Source organism: Hyperolius riggenbachi, chromosome 11, assembly GCF_040937935.1.
Source record: "Hyperolius riggenbachi isolate aHypRig1 chromosome 11, aHypRig1.pri, whole genome shotgun sequence".
Classification (NCBI taxonomy): Eukaryota; Metazoa; Chordata; class Amphibia; order Anura; family Hyperoliidae; genus Hyperolius; species Hyperolius riggenbachi.
The window spans coordinates 226,961,587-226,977,838 of record NC_090656.1 but is presented as its reverse complement, the minus strand read 5'-3'; the positions used below and the strand labels follow the sequence as shown (position 1 = coordinate 226,977,838).

Genomic DNA, 16,252 nt, shown 5'->3' with positions numbered 1-16,252 from the left:
TCACTCTATATACATACCATGATCTCTGTATTATAGCTCCAGCTAATACAGGACTATACCTCACTCTATATACATAGCATGATCTCTGTATTATAGGCCCAGCTAATACAGCACTATACCCCACTCTATATACACACCATCATCTCTGTATTATAGGCCCAGCTAATACAGCGCTATACCCCACTCTATATACATACCATGATCTCTGTATTATAGGCCCAGCTAATACAGCACTATACCCGACTCTATACACATACCATGATCTCTGTATTATAGGCCCAGCTAATACAGCACTATACCCCACTCTATATACACACCATGATCTCTGTATTATAGGCCCAGCTAATACAGCACTATACCCCACCCTATATACATACCATGATCTCTGTATTATAGGCCCAGATAATACAGCACTATACCCCACTCTATACACATACCATGATCTCTGTATTATAGGCCCAGCTAATACAGCGCTATACCCCACTCTATATACATACCATGATCTCTGTATTATAGGCCCAGCTAATACAGCACTATACCCCACCCTATATACACACCATGATCTCTGTATTATAGCTCCAGCTAATACAGCACTATACCCCACTCTATATACATACCATGATCTCTGTATTATAGGCCCAGCTAATACAGTACTATACCCCACTCTATATACACACCATGATCTCTGTATTATAGGCCCAGCTAATACAGTACTATACCCGACTCTATATACATACCATGATCTCTTTATTATAGGCCCAGCTAATACAGCCCTATACCCCACTCTATATACACACACCATGATCTCTGTATTATAAGCCCAGCTAATACAGCACTATACCCCACTCTATATACATACCACGATCTCTGTATTATAGGCCCAGCTAATACAGCGCTATACCCCACTCTATATACACACCATGATCTCTTTATTATAGGCCCAGCTAATACAGCACTATACCCCACTCTATATACACACACCATGATCTCTGTATTACAGGCCCAACTAATACAGAACTATACCCCACTCTATATACATACCATGATCTCTGTATTATAGGCCAGCTAATACGACGCTATACCCCACTCTATATACACACCATGATCTCTGTATTATAGGCCCAGCTAATACAGCACTATACCCCACTCTATATACATACCACGATCTCTGTATTATAGGCCCAGCTAATACAGCACTATACCCCACTCTATATACACACCATGATCTCTGTATTATAGGCCCAGCTAATACAGAGCTATACCCCACTCTATATACACACACCATGATCTCTGTATTATAGGCCCAGCTAATACAGCACTATACCCCACTCTATATACACACCATGAACTCTGTATTATAGCTCCAGCTAATACAGCTCTATACCCCCACTCTATATACATACCATGATCTCTGTATTATCGGCCCAGCTAATACAGCGCTATACCCCACTCTATATACATACCATGATCTCTGTATTATAGGCCCAGCTAATACAGCACTATACCCCACTCTATATACATACCACGATCTCTGTATTATAGGCCCAGCTAATACAGCACTATACCCCACTCTATATACACACCATGATCTCTGTATTATAGGCCCAGCTAATACAGAGCTATACCCCACTCTATTTACACACACCATGATCTCTGTATTATAGACCCAACTAATACAGCACTATACCCCACTCTATATACATACCATGATCTCTGTATTATAGGCCCAGCTAATACAGCACTATACCCCACTCTATATACACACCATGATCTCTGTATTATAGGCCCAGCTAATACAGCACTATACCCCACTCTATATACATACCATGATCTCTGTATTATAGGCCCAGCTAATACAGCACTATACCCCACTCTATATACACACCATGATCTCTGTATTATAGGTCCAGCTAATACAGCCCTATACCCCACTCTATATACATACCATGATCTCTGTATTATAGGCCCAACTAATACAGCGCTATACCCCACTCTATATACACACCATGATCTCTGTATTATAGGTCCAGCTAATACAGCGCTATACCCACTCTATATACATACCATGGCCTCTGTATTATAGGCCCAGCTAATACAGCACTATACCCCACTCTATATACATACCATGATCTCTGTATTATAGGCCCAGCTAATCCAGCACTATACCCCACTCTATATACATACCACGATCTCTGTATTATAGGCCCAGCTAATACAGCACTATACCCCACTCTATATATACACCATGATCTCTGTATTATAGGCCCAGCTAATACAGAGCTATACCCCACTCTATTTACACACACCATGATCTCTGTATTATAGGCCCAGCTAATACAGAGCTATACCCCACTCTATATACACACCATGATCTCTGTATTATAGGCCCAGCTAATACAGCACTATACCCCACTCTATATACACACCATGATCTCTGTATTATAGGCCCAGCTAATACAGCCCTATACCCCACTCTATATACACACACCATGATCTCTGTATTATAGGCCCAACTAATACAGCACTATACCCCACTCTATATACACACCATGATCTCTTTATTATAGGCCCAGCTAATACAGCGCTATACCCCACTCTATATACACACCATGATCTCTGTATTATAGGCCCAGCTAATACAGCCCTATACCCCACTCTATATACACACACCATGATCTCTGTATTATAGGCCCAACTAATACAGCACTATACCCCACTCTATATACACACCATGATCACTGTATTATAGGCCCAGCTAATACAGCACTATACCCCACTCTATATACACACACCATGATCTCTGTATTATAGGCCCAACTAATACAGCCCTATACCCCACTCTATATACACACACCATGATCTCTGTATTATAGGCCCAACTAATACAGCACTATACCCCATTCTATATACACACCATGATCTCTTTATTATAGGCCCAGCTAATACAGCACTATACCCCACTCTATATACACACCATGATCTCTGTATTATAGGCCCAGCTAATACAGCCCTATACCCCACTCTATATACACACCATAATCTCTGTATTATAGGCCCAGCTAATACAGCCCTATACCCCACTCTATATACACACCATAATCTCTGTATTATAGGCCCAACTAATACAGTACTATACCCGACTCTATATACACACCATGATCTCTGTATTATAGGCCCAACTAATACAGCACTATACCCCACTCTATATACACACCATGATCTCTGTATTATAGGCCCAGCTAATACAGAGCTATACCCCACTCTATATACACACCATGATCTCTTTATTATAGGCCCAGCTAATACAGCACTATAACCCACTCTATATACATACCATGATCTCTGTATTATACCTCCAGCTAATACAGCACTATACCCCACTCTATATACATACCATGATCTCTGTATTATAGGCCCAACTAATACAGCACTATACCCCACTCTATATACACACCATGATCTCTGTATTATAGCTCCAGCAAATACAGCACTATACCCCACTCTATATACACACACCATGATCTCTGTATTATAGGCCCAACTAATACAGCACTATACCCCACTCTATATACACACCATGATCTCTGTATTATAGGTCCAGCTAATACAGCCCTATACCCCACTCTATATACATACCATGATCTCTGTATTATAGGCCCAACTAATACAGCGCTATACCCCACTCTATATACACACCATGATCTCTGTATTATAGGTCCAGCTAATACAGCGCTATACCCATTCTATATACATACCATGGCCTCTGTATTATAGGCCCAGCTAATACAGCACTATACCCCACTCTATATACATACCATGATCTCTGTATTATAGGCCCAGCTAATACAGCACTATACCCCACTCTATATACATACCACGATCTCTGTATTATAGGCCCAGCTAATACAGCACTATACCCCACTCTATATACACACCATGATCTCTGTATTATAGGCCCAGCTAATACAGAGCTATACCCCACTCTATTTACACACACCATGATCTCTGTATTATAGGCCCAACTAATACAGCACTATACCCCACTCTATATACATACCATGATCTCTGTATTATAGGCCCAGCTAATACAGCACTATACCCCACTCTATATACACACCATGATCTCTGTATTATAGGCCCAGCTAATACAGCACTATACCCCACTCTATATACACACCATGATCTCTGTATTATAGGCCCAGCTAATACAGTACTATACCCGACTCTATATACACACCATGATCTCTGTATTATAGGCCCAGCTAATACAGCACTATACCCCACTCTATATACACACCATGATCTCTGTATTATAGGCCCAGCTAATACAGAGCTATACCCCACTCTATATACACACCATGATCTCTGTATTATAGGCCCAGCTAATACAGCACTATACCCCACTCTATATACACACCATGATCTCTGTATTATAGGCCCAGCTAATACAGCCCTATACCCCACTCTATATACACACACCATGATCTCTGTATTATAGGCCCAACTAATACAGCACTATACCCCACTCTATATACACACCATGATCTCTGTATTATAGGCCCAGCTAATACAGCGCTATACCCCACTCTATATACACACCATGATCTCTGTATTATAGGCCCAGCTAATACAGCCCTATACCCCACTCTATATACACACACCATGATCTCTGTATTATAGGCCCAACTAATACAGCACTATACCCCACTCTATATACACACCATGATCTCTGTATTATAGGCCCAGCTAATACAGCACTATACCCCACTCTATATACACACACCATGATCTCTGTATTATAGGCCCAACTAATACAGCCCTATACCCCACTCTATATACACACACCATGATCTCTGTATTATAGGCCCAACTAATACAGCACTATACCCCACTCTATATACACACCATGATCTCTTTATTATAGGCCCAGCTAATACAGCACTATACCCCACTCTATATACACACCATGATCTCTGTATTATAGGCCCAGCTAATACAGCCCTATACCCCACTCTATATACACACCATAATCTCTGTATTATAGGCCCAGCTAATACATCCCAATACCCCACTCTATATACACACCATGATCTCTGTATTATAGGCCCAGCTAATACAGCACTATACCCCACTCTATATACATACCATGATCTCTGTATTATAGGCCCAGCTAATACAGAGCTATACCCCACTCTATATACACACCATGATCTCTTTATTATAGGCCCAGCTAATACAGCACTATACCCCACTCTATATACATACCATGATCTCTGTATTATAGGCCAGCTAATACAGCACTATACCCCACTCTATATACACACCATGATCTCTGTATTATAGGCCCAACTAATACAGCACTATACCCCACTCTATATACACACCATGATCTCTGTATTATAGCTCCAGCAAATACAGCACTATACCCCACTCTATATACACACCATAATCTCTGTATTATAGCTCCAGCTAATACAGAGCTATACCCCACTCTATATACACACACCATGATCTCTGTATTATAGGCCCAACTAATACAGCACTATACCCCACTCTATATACACACCATGATCTCTTTATTATAGGCCCAGCTAATACAGCGCTATACCCCACTCTATATACACACCATGATCTCTGTATTATACCTCCAGCTAATACAGCACTATACCCCACTCTATATACATACCATGATCTCTGTATTATAGGCCCAACTAATACAGCACTATACCCCACTCTATATACACACCATGATCTCTGTATTATAGGCCAGCTAATACAGAGCTATACCCCACTCTATATACATACCATGATCTCTGTATTATAGGCCAGCTAATACAGCACTATACCCCACTCTATATACACACCATGATCTCTGTATTACAGGCCCAGCTAATACAGCACTATACCCCACTCTATATACACACCATGATCTCTGTATTATAGCTCCAGCTAATACAGCGCTATACCCCACTCTATATACATACCATGATCTCTGTATTATAGCTCCAGCTAATACAGCACTATACCCCACTCTATATACATACCATGATTTTTGTATTATAGGCCTAGCTAATATATGACACTATACAATACAGCATATCTCCCCCCAATGCACGGATTCTATCACTGTCTTCTCTCATACAATCTTTATGCAACCTTCTGCTGTTACAGGAAAGACCATCTCCACTGAGGAGGATAAGGAAGACATAACGGAGAATGGTGAAAACCCAGAGGAGGTAAGGACTTTAGTTATTGGCTGCAGATACATCCTATACTGTTTATCAGAGATGCTGATAATGCCAGATTGCATTACATTTGCAAGCAAAACTAAGTAACATCTCATTGTAAGAGCATAAGGCACGGTGGGTGGAGCCAGCAGAACGGCTGACGCCAGATCCCGCCTTACTTTTTTGCATTGTGAAAACGCTACAAAGAACTCTGCTGAGAATGCAGTGTGTAAACACGTGTGCCCCGAGATCGTGTACAGATTAAATGATATGCCCCGCCCACAGAATGTCACTTCTGCTAAGCACACTGTGGCCCCTCCTTCCTTCCCCATGTTGACGGTACACACGAGAGTCTGTACAGTGCTCAGTCCCTATACAAGCCTGATCACGATGGGTGACACTGATAGTGCGAGTGATTAGCACATCTGTCAGGGTTATACTGCTGTCTATGCTGCCGGCTATACAGCCGTTCCATCACACTGTTTGCTTCTACCTGAGGCAGGCAGTGTTCAGAAACTTTGAAAAATCTAAAAAAAAATGGCACATGAAGCAAGAATTTCCCAGTTCTGAGAATCTGAAACGCTGCTTTGGAAACTGCACTAGAGCTTTGCCGATCACTGGCAATCAGCAAGTGCAGTGCAATCGCCCCAGTGTGAACCAGTCCTAATGGGATTCTGGCAGCATTTTTGGATCGGCAACAATTGCCAGTGATTCCAAAAAACACTTTGCCAATGTATATAAATGGTGGGGAACCCATTAGTGCGATTGCGGTTAGAGTTAACTGCAATCCCAGGACATGCAGGCCGCAGCATTGTGGGAGTGTTTGCGCTCAATGCTATGTACAGAAGCACTGCAAAATCACTTTGAAAAGTGATTTGTTGTTTAGTGCTTTGGGGGCCAAACGTTTTGATTTTTAAATAAAGTTAATCATACTTACCGAGTGTTCCGATGTCCAGTTTCCGTGCGTAGCTCCGCCCCCAAGCAGAAGAGGTCATAGGCACTTTTCCGATTGGTTCTAGAGAAGCACCTATGACTTCTTCCATTAGGGGGCAGGACTACTGATGGAAGTTGGGCTTCTGGACACCTGGTGCGAGTATAATAATAATAAAAAAAAATGTAATAAAAAGAAAAAAACACTAATTAGTAAACTGAGGGAAATGCAATCACAATCAGCCTAGGAATCGCTGCACACCGCAATTGCGCATTTTAAAAGAGCTGCAGCAATTCCTAGTGGGTCCCAGGCCTAACTCAGCAATTCAAACTTAACAGAAAATGCCGATTCTATTCAAGACACAAAGTCAAAACTAGAACAAAGTTTGGAAACATTTATTGTATTTATAGAGCGCCAACATTGCTGGACATTGGTTAAGGTTACAGACAATATTTAGTAGTGACATACAGCAATAAGACAACACAGGAATACAAGAAAAACCAGATCACGCAGCACAGTATGAGTACAAGATAATGCTTAGTCAGAAACTGGATGGAAGCATGGAGATTAGGCAAGTTGAGTTTACTCAGATCCATAGGATGGGTGTATGTTGATGGAGGTGCATGATCAGGCAGTGGCATAGCTATGGAGCTCTGGGCTCCGGTGCGAGTTTTACATGGAGCCCCCCCCAAGCACTCTATATGTAACATTTGATACGGCGTAACAAAACCTGCCAAGGTCATTCACAGTGTCAGAGGTGCAAGGAGAGGATGGGGAACAGTTTGCTAATGATTACTACTATTCAAAGCATCTATAGAGGTGATTATTACCCCCACAGGACCAATAAACAACTAATGCTTTGGTTGAGGAAGGGCCCCATGGGGCCCCTCTGCCCCAAGGGCCCCGATGCGGTCGCTACCTCTGAAACCCCTATTGCTACGCTACTGTGATCAGGTAGGAGACACAAGGAGGAGGAACATGCCGAGGGCGTACAATCTAGAGGGAGAGGTAGGGACACGAAAGGCAGGGACCAGAGTTCAGCTGTGGGTTTGAGCACCAGTGACTAGGTGAGGGTGATAAGGTGCGTTTTGAGGGCCTTCTTGAAGATGTTGAAGGATGGTGTGACCTTAATGGGTGGAGGTAGGGAGTTCCATAGTGCTGGATTTGAGAAGTCCTGGAGGCGTACATGGGACTGGGTGATGCGGGGGACGGTCAGGCGAAGTTCATTGGAGGAGCGGAGTGAGCGGCTAGGTGTGTACCTTTGAGTAAGATCGGAAATGTAGGTTGGGCACGTTTTGTGGACAGATTTGTAGGTCAGACACAGTATCTTGAATCTGATTCTGGACTGGATAGGAAGCCAGTGGAGGGATTCACAGAGGAGAGCCGCCGTGGTGGAGCGATGGAAGAAGTGGATAATTCTGGCTGCCACATTTATGATGGACTGTAGTGGGGCTGTTCGGGTCATAGCGTGACCAGACAGAAGGGCATTGCAGTAGTCAAGGCGGGAAATTATGAGGGCGTGGATGAGGAGTTTGGTGGTGGCAGAGGTCAGGAAAGGGTGGATCTTGCAGATGTTACAGAGGTTGCAGGACTTTGTGAGGTTTTGGATGTGGGGGTGAAGGAGAGTGCAAGAGTGCAGAGTCCAGGGTGACACCCCAGACAGCGGGCTTGAGAGGTAAGGTGAATGGTAGTGTGGTTAACAGTGACATGCACATCTGGGAGGGTCAACGATGGGCGGGGCGTGAAGATCATAAATTTGTTCTGTCCGGGTTTAGTTTCAGGAACCTAGCGGACATCCAAGAGGTGATGGCTGATAGGCAGGAGGAGACCTTGTCCATGGTAGTGGTGGGTAGGTCAGGGGTGTGGAGGTAGATCTGGATGTCATCTGCATACAGATGATAGCTAAAACCCATGGAGTAGATAACCTTGCCAATGGAGGATGTGTATAGGGAGAACTGTAGAGAGCCAAAGACCAAGTCTTGGGGGACTCCTACCAAGAGGTGGTTGGGGGTGAATGAGGACTCATTGAAGGAGGTACTGAAGGAGCGGTTGGAGAGGTAGGATGAGAACCAAGACAGGGCAAGGTCATGAATGCATATGGACTGGAGGAGTAGAAGATGGTGCACTGTGTCAAATACTGCTGAAGGTCAAGGAGGAGGAGAATGGAGTGTTTGCCTTCTGCTTTAGCTAAGGCAAGGTCATTGACCACTTTGGTGAGAGCTGTTTCGGTTGCAGGCTGAAATCCAGATTGCAGTGGGTCCAGTAGGGAGTTGGCTTTGAGGTACTGGGCCAGGGCCAGGCGTTTGTGAACCAGATGCTCAAGGAGTTTTGAGGCAAATGGGAGGAGAGAGATAGGGTGATAGTTGGAGGGTAGTGAGGGGTCAAGGGAGGGTTTCTTGAGCAGGGGTACACTAGTACAGTGGCCTGCTGAAAAGCTGAGGGAAAGGTGCATGTGGATAGAGAGAGGTTAAACATGGATGTGAGGACTGGGGCCAAAACCAGGAAATGAGGACGGTGTAAGTCAGAAGGAACAGGGTCAAAGGGGAGAGGTAGTGGTATGTGAAGTCATCAGTAGGTGGCTGACTTCCTCAATGGTAGTTTGAGTGAAGGAGGTGACCGGAGGATAGGGTGGAAGAGGAGCTGGATGGGAGGGAGTGGGCGATGCGGACTGAAGGCTGTTGATTTCCTGAGGGATGGAGACAATTTTGTTGGTGAAGTGTGTGGCTAAATCTGTGGCAGGGAGGGAAGAAATGGATGGAGGGTGGAGGAGTGGGTTTAAGAAGGGAGTTAAAAGTAGGAAAGAGATGCCAGGAGTTGGAAGCTTGTGCTCCGATGAGTTTGGTAAAGTATTCCTGCTTTGCATTGGCAAGGGCAGTGTGGAAATGCAGCAGGTTAGCCTTGTACTCTAGGAAATCCTGGTTAAGCCTTGTTTTCCTTCATTTCCGCTCAGTGGCACATGTTACCCTCTGGAGGTTGCAAGCCAGGGCTGGGGGGTAGGGGGACAGTTGCGGCAAAATGTTTGGGGAGCAGCATCCTCTAGGGCTGATGAGAGGGATGATACTGAGCTTCAGCAGGATTAGGACAAGTTTGGGTGGGGAGAGAGGAGGAGAGGGCATGGAAGGGAACGGCTAGGACAATGGGGTTGAGCTGAAGGAAGTCTTGCTGCCATTGACCAGGTGGGTGGGTGGGTGGTTTGGGGGTGCCTTCTGTGAGGAGGTTGAAGGTGAGAAGGTAGTGGTCTAAGGGTGGAAAGGGTGTGATGTCCAGGTCTGTAACGGTGGTGGATTTAGTGAGTATGAGGTTGAGAGTGTAACCTGCAGTGTTGGTGGGGGTGTTGGTATGAGGAGAAGCCAGTCTCTCAGGAGGAGATTGTGTCTGATGTAGCAGCTTCCATTGAGTTCCATTTCTGCTTACAAAACACAACCACCTCCTATGCAAACTCAGCATCGGTCAGACTGTCATTTCCAGCAAAGCTCGGAGGTGGAGCTCTACAACAGGTAATGGGGGAGCTAAGATGATGCAGTCCTGTGACGGCTGCACATTTTCACATAAATGCCTCTCGCTGTGCTGATATTTCGTGTTCTCATAGTAATGAATGTGTTCTATTCCACCAGAGACCAGAATCACAAGACAGCGTTACGTCCTATACTGAGCTGCTGAGAGACACAGAAGAGGTATGTCACTGTCACGTCTGTATAGGGACTCACTAGAGAAACCTATTCATTGATTAACAGCTCCAACCATAGTAGTAGTACCCTTAAAGAGAAATAACACATAAGTAGTATGACATGCACCAGTATGTGTACTATAAAGCACATCTGCAGTGGGAGGGATGTGGAGGCTGCCATATTTATTTCCTTATAAGCAATGCACATTTCCTGGCTGTCCTGCAGATCCTCTGCCTGTAATGCATTTAGCCATAGACCATGACAAGCATGCAGATCAGATGTCTTTGACTGAAGTGTAGGAGTACGTGGGGCGTCTTTTCACCTTGAAAAAGAGCAAAGGCCCGGATTTACATCACAGGAGCCTATAGGCACAGATGTCCTGGCACCTTAGACTCCGCCCTCCATGCACCTACAAACCCCCCACCGAACTGCACCACAAGTGTGCAGGCTGTCCCAGCTGTCCCTTCTTCCTTACTTCCCTTGCCTGTCATAGCTATAGGTGTCCCTTAGTATTAGGAGGCCAGAGATACCCTAAATATTAAGTAGCTAGAGGTGCCCCCAAGAACTAGGTAGCCAGAGGTACCCTCAGTATTAAGTTGCCCATGACTGAATGGAGATCTCATCAGTGAAATGCCAAGAGCAGGGTGAGTAAGCTCTCATTTACACTCTCATCAGGACTCTGCATAGGGAAGAAGGGAGGAGGCGCTCTGGGAAAGGAGTGAGCCGCGTTTTCATAATCAGGCGCCTGTAGGCACATGCCTATAGTGCCTTTCTGGTAGATCCGGCCCTGGAGACAACTGGAGCCTAAATAGCGCAATATGTACATTTCAAGGAGTGTGATTAATAGTGTGGATAAAGGATACTCACAAAAGTAGGTTGCATGGGGGAAACAAACCACTAAAGGCAGGTGGAGGTGTTTAACCAAACTCGACTCAGGGCGTCCAACCTGAACTGGTCGCTCTCTTGAGGAAAAAAACTCTGTAGCCCGCACAATGGTGTCAACCATGTGGGGCTAGGACAGTGCCCCTCCATACCTCCTAGGTTGGGGGGGTTAAAACAGCACAAAAGGGAGAAGAAACACCCAGAAGTATATAAAACTAGATTCAAGTGGTCTAAAAGCCAGCATTTCTACTTAGCTCTAAAAGATTCCTCACAGCTTGAAAGCTACTATCCAAGAAAAAAATGATAGCAGAACATCACTGAAATGGTTAAACACAGCACTTTGTCCTGCTATTCAGCTTCAAATCCCCATCCAAACTGCAGATAACAGTATATTTTGTACTTGTTATGCTGGGAATACACGGTTTGTCTTTTAGGTAATTAGATGGTTCGATAAATAATTTCTGACATGTCCGATCTCCCGCTCGATTTCTGATAGAATTGAATGGAAAAAGATAAGAAAAACGAGCGGAAGATAAGAGAATTAACTGCAGAATCGAGCGGCAAAAACGATCGAGAGGAGAGTCGAAACGAACCGTGTAGTCCCAGCATAAAACACAAATGTATCAACACTGGAATGTAAACAAACACTCTTTGAAATGCTGTCTCTGCTTCAGGCACACACAGAATTCAGAATAGCTCATTAGAAGATTTTCATATATAATAAGAAGCAGTTATAATAGAAAAAGAATAAAATGCAATGGCAGGTTTCAGGGCAAGATAAACTACACTTTGGAAACGTGTTATTTGTAGACAGACAATGTTACTTGTGCATTAAAGTAAATATGATAACTGTATGAGTAATAAAAAGTAGGAAAACACATTTTTAGTAAATGTTATGTCACAGTTTCAGACCACTTTAAAACACTAAACTCCACAAACGGGGCGTGGCTTACCTCTCTAACGACAGTCACCTATGACAACAGTATTTATTAAGCACAGGCAATGCATTTCATGGGTCTAAGTTCGCTTCCTCGAGCCAAATACAGTGCTTGAAACATCAAGCATGGAGTGCTCAGTACACCAGTGATACAATTCAACATCATCAAACAATAAGAATATTGATAATAAATAACAATAAAACGATTCAGAGCTGTAAGGAAGGGGGCCTTAACTTCTACTACTTCACTCCCTCAGATCAGGTGTTTCCGTGGAGGCTGGGAAAAAAGGGCGCAGGCAGCTAGTGGACAAAAAGGGCGCCGCCATTCACTCCCATAATAAATAACGTTTAATGGGCGCCGAGCAGGAAAAAAGGGCGCCGGAGCTAAATAAAGTTTACAAACGGCGCCCGGAGCTGTTTAATGATTTATAACTGAGCTTGTGGTGATTTACGTTTATAAAATGCACCCGTGCCGAATAACGTTTATGAAAATACTAAACATATTTATCTTATTTAAATAATTAAAACATTATTTAAAGTTTTATCCCTTACTGTTTGTAAAACATTATTATTCACAAAATAAAGCGATCAGTATGTAACGTAAATTGCAAAATATTTTTTGCATCCACAATTAGTAAAACATTATTATCCACATAATGAAGGGGGGTCTTAGGTTTAGGCACCAACAGGGGGGTCTTAGGTTTAGGCACCAACAGGGGGGTCTTAGGTTTAGGCACCAACAGGGGGGTCTTAGGTTTAGGCATCAACAGGGGGGTCTTAGGTTTAGGCACCAACAGGGGGGTCTTAGGTTTAGGCACCAACAGGGGGGTCTTAGGTTTAGGCACCAACAGGGGGGTCTAGGGGTTAGGGGTAGGTACAGGGAGGTTTACTTAGGCACCAACAGGGGGGGGTCTTAGGTTTAGGCACCAACAGGGGGGTCTTAGGTTTAGGCACCAACAGGGGGGTCTTAGGTTTAGGCACCAACAGGGGGGTCTAGGGGTTAGGGGTAGGTACAGGGAGGTTTACTTAGGCACCAACAGGGGGGGTCTTAGGTTTAGGCACCAACAGGGGGGTCTTAGGTTTAGGCACCAACAGGGGGGTCTTAGGTTTAGGCACCAACAGGGGTGTCTAGGGGTTAGGGGTAGGTACAGGGAGGGTTACTTAGGCACCAACAGGGGGGTCTTAGGTTTAGGCACCAACAGGGGGGTCTTAGGTTTAGGCACCAACAGGGGGTCTTAGGTTTAGGCACCAACAGGGGGGTCTTAGGTTTAGGCACCAACAGGGGGGTCTAGGGGTTAGGGATAGGTACAGGGAGGGTTCTGTGTAAGAGTAGGCTTAGGTATAGTTTTAGTAAAATTTTAGTAATAATTACTAATGTTTTACAACAATTATTACGAACGTAGTTATATTTATATCATCGTTATAAAGAATATTTTCAGATTTTATTATAAGAACAAACCATAAATGAAGGTTATTCACAATAATATACAATTATAACAATTAAACATATATTATTGTTTTTTTTAATAAACGTAATTATAAGTTTAACTTTTGAAACAGGGAAGATTAACGTTTTCACAATTTCCGATTTCATAAACATTATTTAATGATTTATAATTTTGTTAAACATTATTTGTAAACCAAATATAGCACACTATTTTTATAAACCCTATTAATGATTAATTATTATTTAGAGTTTACACCCCGCACCCTTTTTGTCCGGGCGCCCTTTTTGTACGTACGCGTTTCCGTGGCTACACTTGTTATGGGTGTGAAGATTACGATGTCCACACTTTATTATGACCCTTACAAGTTGGGTCTCCCAGGCTGTGAGGGTCGCCAGGGGTAGACAAGTGAAGGGGTGTGTACATGGGGGAGGGGCACCAAGAAAGTTTTGCTGGAGGGCCCCCATGATTTATAGTTCCGCCACTGTTCAGCCCCTCTTCTGGTTAGAAGCTTCCCTCTTCCATGTATGGAGCAGAGCCCATGTGCAGCCTCCCTTTTCCATTTGTAGCCTCCTCTTCTATATCCAGAAAACCCGGTTCTACGCCCAGCCACCTCTTTGGACAGCAGCCACCCAAGGCCAGGACCTTTGTGGCCATACCAAAAATCCAGGCCTGCGTATCAGGTTAGAGCAGAGTCTGTGAGGGAAAGAAAACAACAGAATTACGGAATATGTGGGAAGATAACGCTAGTAACAACAAATATAAAAAAAGAAATTGTATAAACAGGCTGTTAACTTGTCTTTGTCCTCCAGATTTCTGGTAGGGTTCGGATTTAACCGGTGGTGACAAGAGAAGATCCGCCCGATGCCTAAGCGAAGGGATTCGGGTGAAGGCTTTCAACATGAAGGAAATGTGTAAGGCTGGTCTCTGTGAAGTTTCTACAGTCAGAGCTGGAGACAGAAAGAGGAGGCGGTGCTAAAGGGGAGCTCCACCCACTGCCATTCTTCAGCCTATAGCAGGGATCCTCATATGTCTGCTGGCTTCCATTTGCTTGAGGACACGGTCATCCGTTGGATACACATCCTTCCTGTCTGCTGGGGAAATGTGCCGCTCTGGGCCTTCTGGGGGGCTAGAAGAACTATGGGTGCCTCGGGCTATTGGTGGGGACATCAGTGCTGATCAGAGGCTGCAGACTCAGCAGAACTGAAAAGACTTGGTGTTTCTTTAACAGTTTCACAGCATCAGAACTTTGTTTTTCTTACCAAAGCATCATTTTTAGCTGCATTTTTACCTAAGCTCCACCCATCAAAGAAAAAAAGCCCAGGCTCCTTTTTTTCCTGATGCTGTGCAGAGCATGATGGGATTTTCTATGTTGTTGTTCATGTTGCCTAGCAACTGGGAGGGGTGCTCAGGACACAGGACAGTTGGAACTGTGTCTCATGCTCCCTGTCACCTCCTTTCAACCAAAAAGATGGCTGCCCCCATGAAATAAAACATTTGCCTGTTCTTTTAAAACAGGGTGGGTAAGAGATTATATTACCTATCTATTTTAACCACTTCAGGATTCGGCGAACGCTTAACTACGCCCCTGAATCCTGAAGTGGATTGCATGGAAACGGCCGCTCGTATGAGCGGCCGTTCCATGTCAGTTCACGGAGGGTGTCTCCGTGAACACCCTGCGAGCCTCCGATCGTGGCTCGCAGGGTAAATGTAAACACACGGGGAAGATCTTCCCCGGTGTTTACATGTATACGGCGCTGCTGCGCAGCAGCGCCGTGGCGGAGATCGGCGATCCCCGGCCTCTGATTGGCCGGGGACCGCCGGCACCTGATAGGCTGAAGCCTATCCTATCCGGCGCAGGACGGAATTCCGTCCTGCGCCGCTCACAGGGGGAGGTAGAGGGAGGGAAGGGGAAGGCGGCCAGGAAGCGCTGCGGAGGGGGGCTTTGAAGAGAGCCCCCCCCCCCCGCAAGCGCAAGCAGCCGGCGGCGATCAGACCCCCCCAGCAGGACATCCCCCTAGTGGGGAAAAAAGGGGGGAAGTCTGATCGGCCTGGCTGCTAGCTGATCGGTGCTGCGGGCTGGAGAGCCCACGCAGCACCGATCAGCAAAACCACCCGGTATCCGGAAGTGGTTAATTAACATAACTAATGTAACTTAATGA

The 16,252-nt window shown here is 44.7% G+C and overlaps 1 protein-coding gene across 1 annotated transcript in view; it reads left to right on the top strand.

The window, feature by feature from the left end:
* Positions 1–15,806, top strand: part of LOC137537697 (tumor necrosis factor receptor superfamily member 22-like) — a 50,794-nt gene extending 34,988 nt beyond the window's left edge. The window contains exons 8-10 of the mRNA XM_068259633.1: positions 6,172–6,236; positions 10,773–10,832; positions 14,903–15,806. Coding sequence (XP_068115734.1) covers positions 6,172–6,236; positions 10,773–10,832; positions 14,903–14,926 — 149 coding nt within the window. The 3' untranslated portion in view covers positions 14,927–15,806. The remainder of the gene's footprint in view (positions 1–6,171; positions 6,237–10,772; positions 10,833–14,902) is intronic.
* Positions 15,807–16,252: the final 446 nt, after the last annotated feature.